Source organism: Triticum aestivum, chromosome 3A, assembly GCF_018294505.1.
Source record: "Triticum aestivum cultivar Chinese Spring chromosome 3A, IWGSC CS RefSeq v2.1, whole genome shotgun sequence".
Taxonomy (NCBI): Eukaryota; Viridiplantae; Streptophyta; class Magnoliopsida; order Poales; family Poaceae; genus Triticum; species Triticum aestivum.
This window is the reverse complement of record NC_057800.1, coordinates 1,092,859-1,108,536: the sequence shown is the minus strand read 5'-3', so window position 1 is coordinate 1,108,536 and position 15,678 is coordinate 1,092,859. Positions and strand designations below refer to the sequence as shown.

The 15,678-nt window shown below is 43.8% G+C and overlaps 1 protein-coding gene across 1 annotated transcript; it reads right to left on the bottom strand.

The window, feature by feature from the left end:
- Nucleotides 1-10,520: 10,520 nt before the first annotated feature.
- On the bottom strand, nt 10,521-13,754 carry LOC123057399 (subtilisin-like protease SBT3.9). The gene is made up of 9 exons (XM_044480394.1): nt 13,573-13,754; nt 13,293-13,482; nt 13,047-13,205; nt 12,301-12,917; nt 12,110-12,183; nt 11,763-12,026; nt 11,539-11,656; nt 11,255-11,426; nt 10,521-11,150 (listed from the first exon to the last, which is right to left on the bottom strand). The coding sequence occupies exons 1-9, from the start codon at nt 13,687-13,689 to the stop codon at nt 10,603-10,605; spliced, it is 2,259 nt and encodes a 752-aa protein (XP_044336329.1). The 5' UTR covers nt 13,690-13,754; the 3' UTR covers nt 10,521-10,602.
- Between the last annotated feature and the right edge of the window lie 1,924 nt (nt 13,755-15,678).

The following is a 15,678-nucleotide window of genomic DNA, read 5'->3' as shown; positions in this document are numbered from 1 at the left end:
TATCGCTTGTACCCTTGCTTGCAGCGCCTGCATTTGGGTCTGCTGCACTTTTTTCCTCCTCTCATGGGATTTGTAACCGCCTGCGTCCGGAAACCCAACCTTCCACGGAATGGAGCCTGGCGTGCCTCGTGTCCGTCCAGGGTGCTCAGGATTCCCGAGGGCCATTGTGAGCTCGTCGTTCTCTCTATCTGGAAAGAACGTCCCTTGCTGCGCTGCTTCGATATACTGGTGAAGCTTCCTGACTGGTATGTCCATTTGATCGTTCGTCCAAATGCACTTCCCTGTTACAGGGTCCAAGGTTCCGCCAGCCCCGAAGAACCAAGTCCGGCAACGGTCTGGCCAGTTAATTGTCTCTGGTTCCATCCCTTTATCAACCAGATCATTCTCAGTCTTGGCCCACTTAGGCCGGGCTACGAGGTAGCCACCTGACCCCGTGCGATGGTGATGCTTCTTCTTCGCAGCATTTTGCTTGTTTGTCGCCGACATCTTCTTACTCTTTTCCGATGTCTTGTGGGCCACAAATGCGGGCCAGTGATCTCTGATCTTCTCATATCTGCCCGTGAATTCTGGTGTCTCATTATTTTCGACAAACTTATTCAGCTCTTTCTTCCACCTCCTGAATAGTTCTGCCATCCTCTTAAGAGCAAAAGACTTGATTAATTGCTCTTTAACTGGCTTCTCTGAATTATCCTCTGGCGGTAGGGTGAAATTTGACTTCAGCTCAGTCCAAAGATCATTTTTCTGCATATCATTGACATAAGACACCTCAGGGTCTTCTGTAGCCGGCTTAAACCATTGCTGGATGCTGATCGGGATCTTGTCCCTAACCAAAACCCCGCACTGAGCAACAAATGCGCTCTTTGTCCGGAGGGGTTCAATCGGTTGGCCGTCGGGCGCGATTCCTATGATCTCAAAATTTTCATCCGAGCTCAACTTTTTCTTCGGGCCTCGTCTCTTTACCGAAGTTGTGCTCGATCCGGAGGGCTAGAAAAAAGAACAAAGACTTAATTAATATGTGTACATACCAAAACAATGAATGCATCAATTAGCTAGTCAGCAGAAGCTTAACTAATATATATACCTGGCCGGACTCGGTTCGGTCACCGGAGACGTCATCACGGTCTCCTTCTTGCACTGGCATTGGGTCACCGGAGCCGTCCTCACGGTCTCCTTCTTGCACCGGCATTAGGTCACCGGAGCCATCATAATCATAGCCAGCTGCTTCCAGACCATCGGTGTCATTGAGAAACAACGAGTAGACGGCATCACTTCCTCGTGCGATTATGTCCCCCAACAACTCTTCTTGTACTTCGTCTCGGGCGTTGTCCATAGTTTCTACAAATATTGACAACATGGCAATTATTATTCAAACATGACAGATGGATATATTAGTGGCAAACGTAGAACTAATATTAATTAGTGGCCTCGATGCTGCTTCTCTAGGGTTTGGGGTGGCCTCGATGCTGCTTATCTAGGGTTTGGGGTGGCCTCGACAATGCTTCAAGGATAAAAAAAGAAGAGGAAGAAGAAAAAAAAGAGGAGAAGAAAGAATAGAGGAGTAAGAACTCCTCTATTCTTTCTTCTCCTCTTTTTTTCTTCTTCTTCCTCTTTTTTTTATCGAGAACGAGGGTCGTCGAGGGTCACCGAGCGGTAGAGGAAACCCTAAATAGCAAGTATCGTGGGTGTGAGATACATGTGGCCGTCGGTGTCGGACACTACATCCACGTCCCACAAGTGACGTGGGCGTCGAAGCCCGCGCCACTTGTGGGACGTGGATGTAGTGTCCGACACCGACGGTACATGTATCTCACACCGACGATACTTTCTATTTAGGGTTTCTCCTCTACCGCTCGGCGACCCTCGACGACCCTCGTTCCCGATAAAAAAAAGAGGAAGAAGAAGAAAAAAAAAGAGGAGAAGAAAGAATAGAGGAGATCTTCTCCTCTATTCTTTCTTCTTCTCTTTTTTTTCTTATTCCTCTTCTTTTTTTATCCTCTTCTTCCTCTCATGTTCGACGACCCTCGACCCCTCAGCGACCCTAGACCCCTCGAACCCTCGACGACCCTGGAACCCTCGACCGCTAGACGACCCTGGAACCCTCGACCCTCGATCCCTAGACCCTATAGAACCCTCGAACCCTCGACCCTGAAACCCTCGACCCTTGACCCCTTAACGACCCTCGACCCTCTACCCTAGTTCCCGACCCTCGACCCCTCGGCGATCCTCGACACCCTCGTTCCCGATAAAAATTAAGAAGAAGAAGAAGAAGAAAAAAGAGGAGAATAAGAAAGGAATAGCTAGAGGAGAAGATCGAAGAAAAAAAAGAAAAAAAGAGGAGAAGAAGAAAGGAATAGTGGAGAAGAAGAGAAAATAGAAATAAAATATTATATTTTCTCTTCCTATCCACTATTCATTTCTTCTTCTCCTCTTCTTTTCCTTCTTTTTTCTTCTTCTTATTTATTTCTCCTCTTCTTTTCCTCTCCTCTTCTTCTTTCTTTCCTCTTCTTATTTTCTTCTTTCCTATCCTTCTTTTTCTAAAATTGTAACTTTTGCATATATAAAACTTTTCTAAAATTGTAACTTTCTATATATGAACAAAAAACTTTCTATGAACAAAAAAAACATTTTTAACATATATATTTAGCAAATTCTAGCCACATACATCACATACACATATACATTATAGCCACATACACATATACATCACATATGAACAAAAAATAAACTAATAAAAAGAAAAAAAACATATTGCAACATATGAACAAAAACATATAGCCACATACATACACATACATTATATATATATATATGAAAAAAATTAAACTAATAAAAAAAGTGGTGGCGTTGGCGGGGCAGAGGGGCATGGCGGCAGCGGTGGCGCCGGCGGGGCAGGGCAGGGCAGGGGCGCGGGAGCGAGGCAAGGCAGGGGCGCGAGGCAGGTGCTCACAGAGGGGTGGCGGAGCACGGCGGGCGGCGTCGGGGTGCGGGGACGACGGTGAGGTGGCGTTCGAGGGCGGCGGCGACGGCAAAGTTGAGCAGCCTGACGGCGTCGGAGGCGGCGACGACGGTGAGGTGGACCAGCTTGACGGCGTCGGAGGCGGTGGCGACGACGAGGTGGAGCAGCCTGACGGCTCGGCGGCGACGGTGACGAGGCAGAGCAGCGGGCGTCGGGCGGAGAAGAAAGGGATGGATTTTGGAGAAACTGCTAAGTGCTGCTTATATAGCAAAGCCTTTAGTCCTGGTTCGTGGCACAAACCGGGACTAATGCCCTCTTTAGTCCCGGTTGGTGCCACCAACCGGGACCAAAGGCCAATTTTCAGCAGCCCAAAGGGCGGGAAGCGGCGGCCTTTGGTCTCGGTTGGTGGCACCAACCGGGACTAAAGAGGGGCATTGGTCACGGTTCGTGGCACCAACCGTGACCAATGCCCCTTTAGTCCCGGTTGGTGCCACCAACCGGGACCAAAGGCCTTGTGCTGCCCCGTGCCCAAATGTTTAGTCCCACCTTGCTAGTTGAGAGGGAGCCGCACCTGTTTATAAGGTGCGGTGTGCCTTCCCTCTTGAGCTCCTCTCTAAAGCAGGCTTTCGGGCCTAACCGTGCAATGTGTGCCCGTGGGCCTACTGGGCCTCCCTCGGGCCTAAATCCTGGCCCATGATAGGGTTTGTAGTCGTATTCAGGCCGTGGGTGCCCAGTAGGTGGCACTTTTTTTGATTTTTTGTTTTTTTGTTTCTACTTACAACAAAATACTTATTGTTGCTATATTTAATTTTTTTCCAGTTTTTTTGTTTTGTTTTCTGCATTATTTATTTTTTCTTTTGTTTTTTGCTTTATTTTATAATTCTTTTTTGCTTTTAGTTTTAAAAAAATATAAACTTTCTGTTAGTGCCATTAGTTTTCAAAAAACACTTTTTGTTTTTTCTGTTTTCTTTGTTGCTTTATTTATTTTATTTTGTTTCTACTTACAACAAAATACTTATTGTTGCTATTTTTATTTTTTTCCAGTTTTTTTGTTTTGTTTTCTGTATTATTTATTTTCTTTTGTTTTTTGCTTTATTTTTTAATTCTTTTTTGCTTTTAGGTCAGAAAAATTATAAACTTTCTGTTGCTTTATTTATTTTATTTTGTTTCTACTTACAACAAAATACTTATTGTTGCTATTTTTTCCAGTTTTTTGTTTTGTTTTCTGCATTATTTATTTTCTTTTGTTTTTTGCTTTATTTTTTTATTCTTTTTGCTTTTAGTTTTAGAAAAATTATAAACTTTCTGTTAGTGCCATTAGTTTTCAAATTTGAAAACACTTTTTAGTTTTTTTGTTTTCTTTGTTGCTTTATTTATTTTATTTTGTGATTAACTTTACTATAAAAATAGGTTTTTCCTGTTTTTTTGATTTGTTGTTTGCATTATTTATTTTCTTTTGTTTTTTGCTTTAATTTTTAATTCTGTTTGCTTTTAGGTTAGCAAAATTATAAACTTTCTGTTAGTGCCATTAGTTTTAAAAGAATTATAAACTTTCTGTTAATGCCATTAGTTTTCAAATTTGAATAGTTAAAATTTGAATTCTTTGAAAATTGTTTGAATCACAAGTTTGTGATTAACTTACTAAAAAATATGAATAGATGCGCTTATAGAGAAAATTCAACCTAAATTCCTAGTAAATTTCTATGAATTTCAGAGAAATTCACTATGAATTTAGGTTAAACTTTTCTCTATTACGGCATCTATTTTCACTTTGAGAGGAGCTCAACAACGCAGAGAGGGAAGGGCTTATAAACCGGTGTGAGCCCCCTTCGGTTGGCGAGGTGGGACTAAACTCTGCCCGCAACGAGGACCAACCCTTTAGTCCCGGTTTGTGGCACAAACCGGGACTAATGGTCATGGGCCAGGGGCGAGGAGCAAAATTATAAACTTTCTGTTAGTGCCATTAGTTTTAGAAAGTTGAAAGTTGAAAGTTGGCATGGGCCAGGGACTAATGGTCATGGTATTACGAGGGCCGAACCATAAGACATGAAAGCATTTCAAATGAACTCCGAAAAAGTTGAAAGTTGGCATGGTATCATTATTTCACCCACATAGCATGTGCATGTACAAAACGGACAATGGTAGCATGTTCGTGTGTTACAAAGTTGGCATGGTATCATCATAATAGTTGCGGGAGAAAGTCTTCACTTTTTCTTCGCTTGTGTCATTTGCTTATTGCGCCGTAACCATGGATAATCTTCATTGTTTATCAGGATGCTTGGGTCAGCCTTGACATTGTAGGGAGGAATTTCATGAAACTTTTCATAATCTTCAGACATGTCTGTCTTGCCGTCCACTCCCAGGATGTCCCTTTTTTCTGAAAGAACTATGTGGCGCTTTGGCTCATCGTATGATGTATTCACTTCCTTATCTTTTCTTTTTCTCGGTTTGGTAGACATGTCCTTCACATAGATAACCTGTGCCACATCATTGGCTAGGACGAACGGTTCGTCAGTGTACCCAAGATTTTTCAGATCCACTATTGTCATTCCGTATTGTGGGTCTACCTATACCCCGCCGCCTAACAGATTGACCCATTTGCACTTAAATAAAGGGACCTTAAAATCAGGTCCATAGTCAAGTTCCCATATGTCCACTATGTAACCATAATATGTGTCCTTTCCGCTCTCGGTTGCTGCATCAAAGCGGATACCGCTGTTTTGGTTGGTGCTCTTTTGATCTTGGGCGATCGTGTGAAATGTATTGCCATTTATCTCGTATCCTTTGTAAGTCAATACAGTCAAAGACGGTCCGCTGGACAACAAGTACAACTCATCACAAACAGTGTTGTCACCTCTGAGACGTGTTTCCAACCAACTGCTGAAAGTCCTGATGTGTTCATATGTAATCCAGTCATCGCACTGCTCCGGGTGTTTGGAGCGCAGACTGTTCTTGTGTTCATCGACATACGGGGTCACCAAGGTAGAGTTCTGTAGAACTGTGTAGTGTGCTTGAGACCAAGAATATCCGTCCCTGCATATTATTGAGTCTCTTCCAAGAGTGCCTTTTCCAGTCAGTCTCCCCTCATACCGCGATTTAGGGAGACCTATCTTTTAGTGCCTTTTCCAGCCAGTCAAAAGATGGTACCTATCATGCGCGGGTAAGAGCATCTATAACCCGAGCCCTCATATCCTCCCCAAACGCCCAGGCAGACGGCCCGATCATTACCCGGACAGAAGAGAGAAGAAAAAATATCCACCCAACTGCAACCCCCAATTTTTTTGGGTGTGTCGGGGCAGTCCACAAATTCCAATATCAAATCAATATGTGGGAATGATATGGGATGTCCAGACAGTCCGCCACATAGGATAAGGCCCACTAACTTATTTCTTTTCTCTTCCTTTCTCTTTTCATCTACACCAATCACATGCATGCGACCAGACAATTTGGGGTGGTTATTTTGCAAGGAAACTCGGGGGGGGGGGGGGGGGGATGCATATATTACACGACTAGTCACTTTGGTTTGATAACTACTTGTTGGCATGTCACCATCCACGTACGACAAATAAAAAAGAGTTACTCTTGATTTCCTTGATTGACAAATCTTTCGACCAGTCGGAATGTAAACATTAGTTCCACGTAACTATGTAACATCGCGCATGTCTCATGCAAAAACTATGGGTGGGCTCGGTCTATAACTATTTGCATCTTTTGAGACTGCACTCGTAATCAATGGTGTAGGCATATATTTGTCATATTGCTACGTACCATGACATGGAAAACTGACTACTCACTTTGTTGTGCGAATTATTTGCCTGCAGTCACCATCCACGGCCATGGAAAACCTATTACTTCTCATTTTCTTGATTAAAAATATATCCAATCGAGCAGTTGTAATGTAAACATCAGTTCAGAAACAGCAGGCGGCAGCACCTGGGTTTGCAGGAAAAGAAAAACCAAAGTAGCATCAGTGGCCGTAAAAGTTTTAAAGTAACCCGTGTGTTTTACTGAAACAGACATGTGGGAGCAAATAAGTAAATTTACCAGAACCGGTAGGTACCTACTGTTGGAAATCCACCGTCAACTGTGTCATTCAGATTGGAGCGGCCGTCTCAAGTATAAACATGCGATTCATTTTCCTGCAGATATACATCATAATACATACTGACAAGGCAGACACCATCTGGCCATACCTGAACATGTCCACACTCGCTCCCTATTTCAAATATGTTAGTGTATTTTAAAAAGTGTTCACATATTTTTAAGTACAATATGAACATTCTTATATTTTAGCTAAAAGAATACAGAAAAACAAACTAAACAATACAATGAATAAGAAAGAGAAGCAACTGTATGCGAGCGTCGTTAGACAAAATACTATTGGCGAGTTGTCGCTACTATGGGCCTGACCCATGTATTGCGCGTTGTAGGTGAGCTGCCAATCCAGCTCGCAGTAGGCGACAAATAAATGCACCCGTAACCACCTGGGACAGACGGCAATTGACAGTGGAGCAAACGCGCGCATCTGCTCATGATGGGCAGGTGAAATACATGGTAACGACCTATTTTTTTATCGTATTGCTGTTTTCTGTATTTTTAGCTAGTTTAAATGCAAGTTACTCAGGCCCCACCTGGTTTTAAATATCGTTTTGCAAATGTTTCTCGGTTTGATGTTTCCCAATGCAGGTGCAACACATGATAATAACTTGTTTCTTAGATATATGTTTTTTGGACGTTATCATGTAAGCCAAAAAGCGGTGTCGGTAGTTTCTTATCCGATTAGCTAGCTCCATAGTTACATACCATTATATGTTGTTTGTTTTCCAATGTACTCGTTGTAGGGACGATCGGTCCATCTTGCCCGCTGATAAACGTGATGATCCATGGTGAACTGTTCTCAAGGCTCTGCGGCCTAGGTCCGTCGTTCCCGCCCAGATACACCACGCCATCCCTTTCTAAACCGCATGTTGGGTGCCGAATGAGTACTCATCCGACAGACGAGGTACGTCGACACCATCGTGGATCACATGATTGATGGCAGCGAACACAAATGACGTATCGCTGGAGGGTTCTAGCGCTCCATAAGATCTTGTAGACCACTATGCGAGTGCGTGGCACCTCTCCCCGTGCACCCCCCTTGGGGAGGCCGTGGAAGCTGGAAGCCTAAACGGCCGAGCCCGCCGCGGCTTACAAACAATGCCTACCATGGCCATTGTGGTCATGAGACAAGAGTGAGTCCGTCTTGAGGTCCTTGCCAGACACCTAGGCGATGTAGAACCGATGTCGATGATCTTGTGATGCACTTGTTGCTGCCCCAGTATGGCCCGAGTTGGCACTTTCCTTTCCACCGTGATGGTATTGGCCCGTTCCTCCCATCGTTAAAGCTTCATGACTCCAGCCCGATCCCTGATTAGTCGGTTTGTACAAGAAAGAAATGGTGTCAAGTTAAAATGGGAGTGACCGGCTCGGTCTGACTAGGATACAATTACTCCCTCCGTCTCATAATATAAGAATGTTTTTGACACAACACTAGTGTCAAAATCGCTCTTATATTATGTGTCGGAGGGAGTAGTTCTTAGTCTTACTGGATCATTATATCAATATTATAGTTATCTCCCAGTCCTCTAAAATGTACTCCCATTTTAGAATTTTGATTTATGACAAAAGCTAGAAGTACACTTATTCGCGGATAGAGGGAGTAGGTACGTACAAAGCTAGACAGTGGTTCTAACCCACTGCCAGCTGTTCCAGGTATCTGATAATTGAGCCCAAGAATGTCCCAGCTCCGTGTGGTGGTCGCCCTGTACCTTTTGCTCCTCTGGACACTGATGACCTCAGGAAACTCTGCACATGATCACCAATGGCATCAGAAATGGTCGTGCAAAGCAAAACCGAGAGATGATCCTCCATGTACTCTGCATGAAAACATGCACAGGAAAAGCAACAGTAGCATCACTGAAGCTACATGGTGATGAGGGCACGAGAAGGAAGAAGAGAGGAACTCCATTGCCATTGCTTGTTTGAACGTGAGATGTAATGTGTAATGTGATGGTGGTAGCGGAGCATGAACCCTATATATTTAAAAGATTCAACCCCACTAACTTATTTATCTCAACATGCAAGCATGCCATATCACCATACAATTATGGATGAGATAAGGTCCACCTCAACAAGCAACCATACATGGGAAAAGACCCACCACCACATGCAACCATGCATGGGAAAAGATTTTTATTTTATTATTCTAATTATATTCAATATATATTTTACAACTACACATAATCAAATACAATAAGTTATATGTATTTTTAATTTTGGTTCATGTGTTATTTATCTAAATATTTATATTCCACCTAATAAAATCTCATTAAAATATATTGCAACCGATTCTGCAGCAACGTACGGGGTATCATCTAGTTTATAACAGATGCATGCCGTGTCTGCCCCACCCCCATAGGGCCACTCCTGACCACTCCAAAGCCAGTTTTATAAGACAGGGATAATTAAGCATGCATTAGATCTTCTATTAAATAAAAAACGACTGCTTTCACAAATAATGTAGGAGGCTAACACTGAACTAAGAAACAGGCGGCTACGAGCAACAACGAGGAAATGCAATCATTTGGATGTGACTAGATCATACGTACATAACTCTCCCACCGCGATTGGATTAAACTAGTTTGACCAAATGGGACCAACTCTGAATATTTTGATTCTATGGTTGAAACTTTCAAAGTATTGGCCACATCGACTATAGTCTCGGGCACGCATCCAGCTGACAGGCACTCGATCTACACATCAGACTAGATTATGTTACTACTGTGCCATGTACTACAACAACAAAGAGTGAGAAGTCGACTCATGAGGGAACCCAATGATATCATAAGGCACTTGTAAGTGATACATATCAAATTAATGCGTGGAATTAATCGAAACCCATTCCATCTAATAGAAGCTAGTCCGGAAGTAAGCCGAGCCAACTGATAGAAGTGAAACTAAACTTTACATTACAGGTTGGTCGACCACCGATATCTTTCGATCAAGAAAATTTAAAATGAGTTTTTGTTAAAAAGATCTCGAATCTAGTATTAAACAAACCAGATACCCGTGAAAATTAAGGATAATTAAAGAGTTAAATGTTATAATCTTCTGACTAGTAATCATATGCATGGTTAATTTGTTCTTGTCAACACTCTATCCGGTTCACTTTTTAGGCTAGTCATAAAGGGAGAGTAACTTACACTAGTTTATGTTACTACTTTCATAGTTGGGACTAACATAGAGATAGTGTCATAAGTGGTTGTGTTTATTAGCTTGTACACTATTTTTATTTTAGGAAGTGCTATGTGACGTAACATATGATGTTTACTTAAAACACCTCTTTTCTCATTAACTACATGGCACATAAGCACACTTATCTCGGGCCACGCTATGTTACTAGCTAAGTTACTCCCACTATGACGGACAGTGGTTAAGTATCGTAAGTAATGCCTTCCGACAAGATAAATGTCTTTCTAGGCTAAGTGAGTATCAAAAGTGGCCCCGAGACAACCTTTATAAAGAATTTATATCCATTTACTGTTGTTATTCATTATAGTACAAATCAAGAGCAGAATTTCGTGTACTTAAGTTGCACCTCGAGTTATTTATGCAACATCTGCATAAAAGTCCTGAATTGTAATTCGGGCTGCAACAGGAATCCTCACAGCCTTCTGTTCCTTATGCCACGTAATGCTGCCGAAGGTGTAGTCCCCTTGCAGCTTCCACATAGGCGAGAATTTCACCTTAAACGTATGAACTTTGTTCATGGCGTTGAACACGAGCACCGGCGGCTCAATCTCCATCTTGACTCCAGCTGGGCTTTGGACTTCTGCGTGGTACACGGAGTTGACCTCGCCGACGTTTGTCACTGTCCTCCACACGGTGATTGGATGCCTCAGCTCAGGGATCGCGATGGAGGGCAGGTTCAGGTGATATGCCGGTAACGTTGTCGCATCACAACTCACGTTTGCCCTCCTGATGATGGTGCACCCGAAGAATTTGTTGTAGTCGCGGGGATCGATGTCATAGACCAGACCGGGATCGGCCGCGCCGCCAGGATTGATGTTCCCGCCGCCGTAGTCGAATGGGTCAGCGATTTTTCGAGGCAGCCCTTCTGCCAGTATCGGCATGCCACGCTCGTCGGTTACATGGGCTTTATCACCAGGCAGAAACAACAAAACAAAGGTAAAAAAGTCACGAACTGGTGAACTAGGAATCGGATGATCTCAAGGCAATGGCTAGCTGCAGTCCGCTTACCGGAGGTTATGATGGCTGATTTAATCGCCGCAGGAGACCAATCTGGGTGCTGAGCTTTCAACAGTGCGACGATGCCAGCTACGTGTGGGGTTGCCATTGACGTTCCAGACATAAATACGTAGGAATTTCCCACTGCTGCCAAGATGTTGGCTCCCGGTGCAGCTATGTCAGGCTATTGAAGAAGGAAGACAGTGTGAGACAAAAGCTGATACAAGGATGTGCTGATGATAGGCTTGGTAATGGCTCGCTATAGTCCACTGTTGCCACGTTTGTATTGTATGTACCTTGATAATTTCGGGGTAATCAGGTGATGGACCTCTAGAGGAGAAGGAGGCCACTTTTGGTGCGGATATCTCTTTCCCGATAACGGTGCGTGCCAGTTCGATCTTTGCCATGGGAGAGCTGCTTAGTTACAAATGAAAATGTCTATTAATCAGAAGGGATAGACTCAATGCAGCTAGCTGCAACAAATTAAATGTGATGAAATTGGGTGCGCCTACGTACGTACCTTGTGCCAAGGATGTATTTTTTGATCTTCTTACCAGTGTCAAGGTCCACGATGACGCAGGCTATGCCTTGGCAAACACCTAAAAGGTCTGTTGTATATTGAGCGAAAATAAGTCCAGATCCCCCGCCATTCCGGACATATTGTAACGCGTTGTTGAAAGTGATCCCTGGGGCGATCGCCAATGGATCATCTGGCAAGGGAGAACAGAGCAGGATTTTCCCTTTCACGTCCTTGGCAGTGGCATTAAGAGATGCTATGGTACATCTACATACAGAAAGAAAAATGAAGTCTGCGTCAGAATTGCCCTATAGATATTAAAAAACTAACGGGTAACTTGATTTACTTACTCGTCTGACACAAGGCCTGTGAAACGGCTGCTCCCGGCCGATGAGTTCACCACGTGGTAGTTGAGGGACTGACCCTACAAAAAGGAATAGCCAGGCAGAGTTTGCTCAGGAATAGGAATATATACACACCGGAACATTTCAAACTATGATTTTTTTTTCGGAGCTTTTCTCAGTCATACGCGTATACTTACCAGTATATGCTGGTTGTTTCCTAGTGTGATCGCCGTCGGAAATGACCGATCAACCTTGCTCGCTGCCACGGTGATGACCCACGGTGAAGTGTTCTCAAGGGTCTGCGGCCTAGGTCCGTCGTTCCCGGCCGCGTACACCACGGTGATCCCCTTCTGAACCGCATGCAGGGCGCCGAACGAGTTCTCGTCCGGGAATCCGACGGACAACGATAGCACGTCCACACCATCGTGGATTGCATCATCGATGGCAGCAAGAAAGTCCGACGTATAGCCAATGCCTTGGGCGCCCCATAAGGTCTTGTAGACCGCTATGCGAGCGTGTGGTGCGCCTCCCCGTGCAACCCCCTTGGCGAGGCCGTTGAAGCTGGCCGCCTGCACGGCCGAGCCCGCCGCGGTGGATGCACAATGCGTGCCGTGCCCGCCATAGTCACGAGGTGAGAGCGAGTCCGTCTTGAGGACCTCGTCGGGAAGTCCTGCGCTGTAGAACCGTGCGCCGATAATCTTGCGGCTGCAGTTGTTCTTGTCCCAGTCTGGCCCTAGTTGGCACATCCCTTTCCACCTTGACGGTATCGGTGGGTACCCTTGGTCGCTAAAGCTTCGTGACTCCGGCCAGATCCCTGATTAATCGGTTTGTGTAAGAAAAACATGGTGCCAAATTAAAACGGGAGCGTATTGGCAAAAAGTAAAAAATGAAATGGGAGTGATTGGCTGAGACTGACATGAAATTATCAATACTAAATACTAACCGCTGTCAATCACTCCGATGATCACATCCTCTCCGTAGTTGGTTCCATGGGGAACCGCACTGCCAGACATCTGGTAGTTGAGCCCAAGAAAGTCCCAGCTCCGCGTGGTGCTCGCCTTGTGCCTTCTGCTTGGTTCGACGCTGATTACCTCCGGAAACTCTGCATGCATCACACATGAATGACATCAAAAATTTGTCATGCAAGGCAAAACTGATCTGAGATGTTAACTGGACGACGAGTCCCGACCTGCAAGTCGCTCTGCTTGCTCCGGCGTAAGCATGGCGGCGAAGCCTGAGAAGCCGTGCTTGTAGTTGTACACCACGGAGGCCATAGATTCCTCCTTGCTTCCGAGAAGAGTGGTGAGCATGTCATGGTGCGAAGCCACGACGTGGTCCGGGTGCCCATGCTTCACGTCGCCTAGGTAAACTATGTAGACCTAAACATATATAGACGCATGAGTGCGTGCAAAGGAAGGTGGGTTAACTAATTGAACTAAGGAAACTTGCTTGCTTGATTAATTACATACCTTGCGAGATGATGATCCTCCGTGCACTCTGCATAGCATCATGCAAAGGCAAAGCAGCACCCATGCTACACGGTGATGGGCGCGCGAGGAGGAAGAAGAGAAGAACCCCTTTGCCATTGCTCGCTTGGTTCTGAGATGTAATGTGTAATGTGATGGGTACTCGAGTACGAATTTATAGTGGATACATGCTGCGCGTTAGAACTAGTCCTCTGTTCCAACCATCACCTCTTTTATTCCCTTTCTCGAAGCAAACGAGCCTTCTCAACAATTTCCATTCAAGAATTATAAACCACCACCTAATCTTTTACGTGAGTTTTCTGAAACCAAAGCGAAAGCACCCCTGGCCTACTATTGATCGGGACATGCGTAGCCAAGTCAATAAACAGAGGTAAGGTAAGCATTGATTAAGTCATCTCTTTACTAATTGGCATGTGGTGGTTAACGCTAAAGTAAGAAGCAATAATTTAGACATGGTCCTCTCTCTCTCACACACACACACAAAATCGTGTTGAACGACTACCTCTACAATTGTTTTTCACCGATCATTCCTGAACTTGAACTTATTTATAATGTTTGAAGTTTACATGCCCAGTTCAGACATATCAGTGATGGAGAAGTTCCAGACCTGTTCAAATCCAAATATATTTTCTCCAGTTGAAAGCTTCAGTCACATCACGTCAAGCACCTTTTATACCACATGCGTGCATCTACATCAACCAACTTCCACATGTTTGTTTCCATACCTTTTCAAGACACGCTCGCGCCGGTCAAGCTTGATGGAGCTCCCGCGCCGAGAAATCATATTTTTGTCATGTCCGTTGCTGATTTAAATTTGTGGAACATTTTCTAATTTGCGACAGAAATTTGTTTTGTTTCATAGAGTTTCATCAGGTATTTTCTTCTTCTTTGAAAGTGTAGCATAACATTTTCATATATACCAACAAATAAGAGTGGAGTGGATTTTCTACTACACAATGAAATATTATGATACACTCTGAAACAAGAAAAAACCTCAACTAAACATCATATAATATTTTTAAACAAGAAAAAAAACTCAATGGAACATCATGTAATATTTTGAAACAAGATAAACTTTGCCACAAAAACAGGGCATGAATCTCAAAGGAACGATGGAGGATGGATTGATGCATGGTGTGTGAATCCAGTAATATCATACATGTCCATTTTTTCCGGGTTCTTGGTGCGCCAGGTTGATTAACGACATTTTTAAACAATGCATTGACTTAGTGCGCGGAATTAATCGAATCCCATCCACCCATTGCATTTAGAAGCTATTTCAAACGTAGCTAGGCCGAGCCAGCCGATAGTTAATTTGACGGGCATGCTTACATATTTACATTGAACTACTAATAATTTTTACTTATAATGCAATTTTTTGGTACAAAATATATTTTTTCCAATCAACCAAGAGGCCGAAGCGCTGACGTATATTGGGGTTAGCTGCCACCGGTGTCAATCCGACGCCGGCTCAAGCTCTCCCGACAAGCTTTGCCTACGTGAGATCTACATATACGGGTATATACAAACTCAGATCAAGCATTATAAGTAATTAATCACCTTGTGAGATGATCCTGCGTGTACTCTGCATGACAACATGCAAAGGCAAAGCAGTAGCACCACCAAAGCTACACGGTGATCAGCGCCCATGGAGGAAGAAGAAGGGAAAGTGTAGACACATGTGGTGACTAACACTTAACTAAGAAGCATGGAGTTATGACAGTGACAAAATGCAATCATTTGTACGCGCACGAATGAATCATGTGTTCACCCACTGCTAATGGATTAATCTAATTTGACCAAATCTGAATATATTTTTTCTCTGGTGGAAAGTTTCAAATTAAGTCACATCATGTCAAACCTTCTTTAACACATCTCTCATGTACGTAAATCGACATGAACCAACTCCCACACGTCTGTTTTTTCAACACCCCTTCAAGACTCCGGTCAATAAAGAGTGAGAACTCGGTGCCTGTGGGAATCCAGTGACAGCATACATGTTTATTTTTCTTTGGATTATTGGTGCATCAGATTGATTAACGGCTATACCTTTGAAAAATCAATGGCTATGCCTTTTAAAAAATCAAC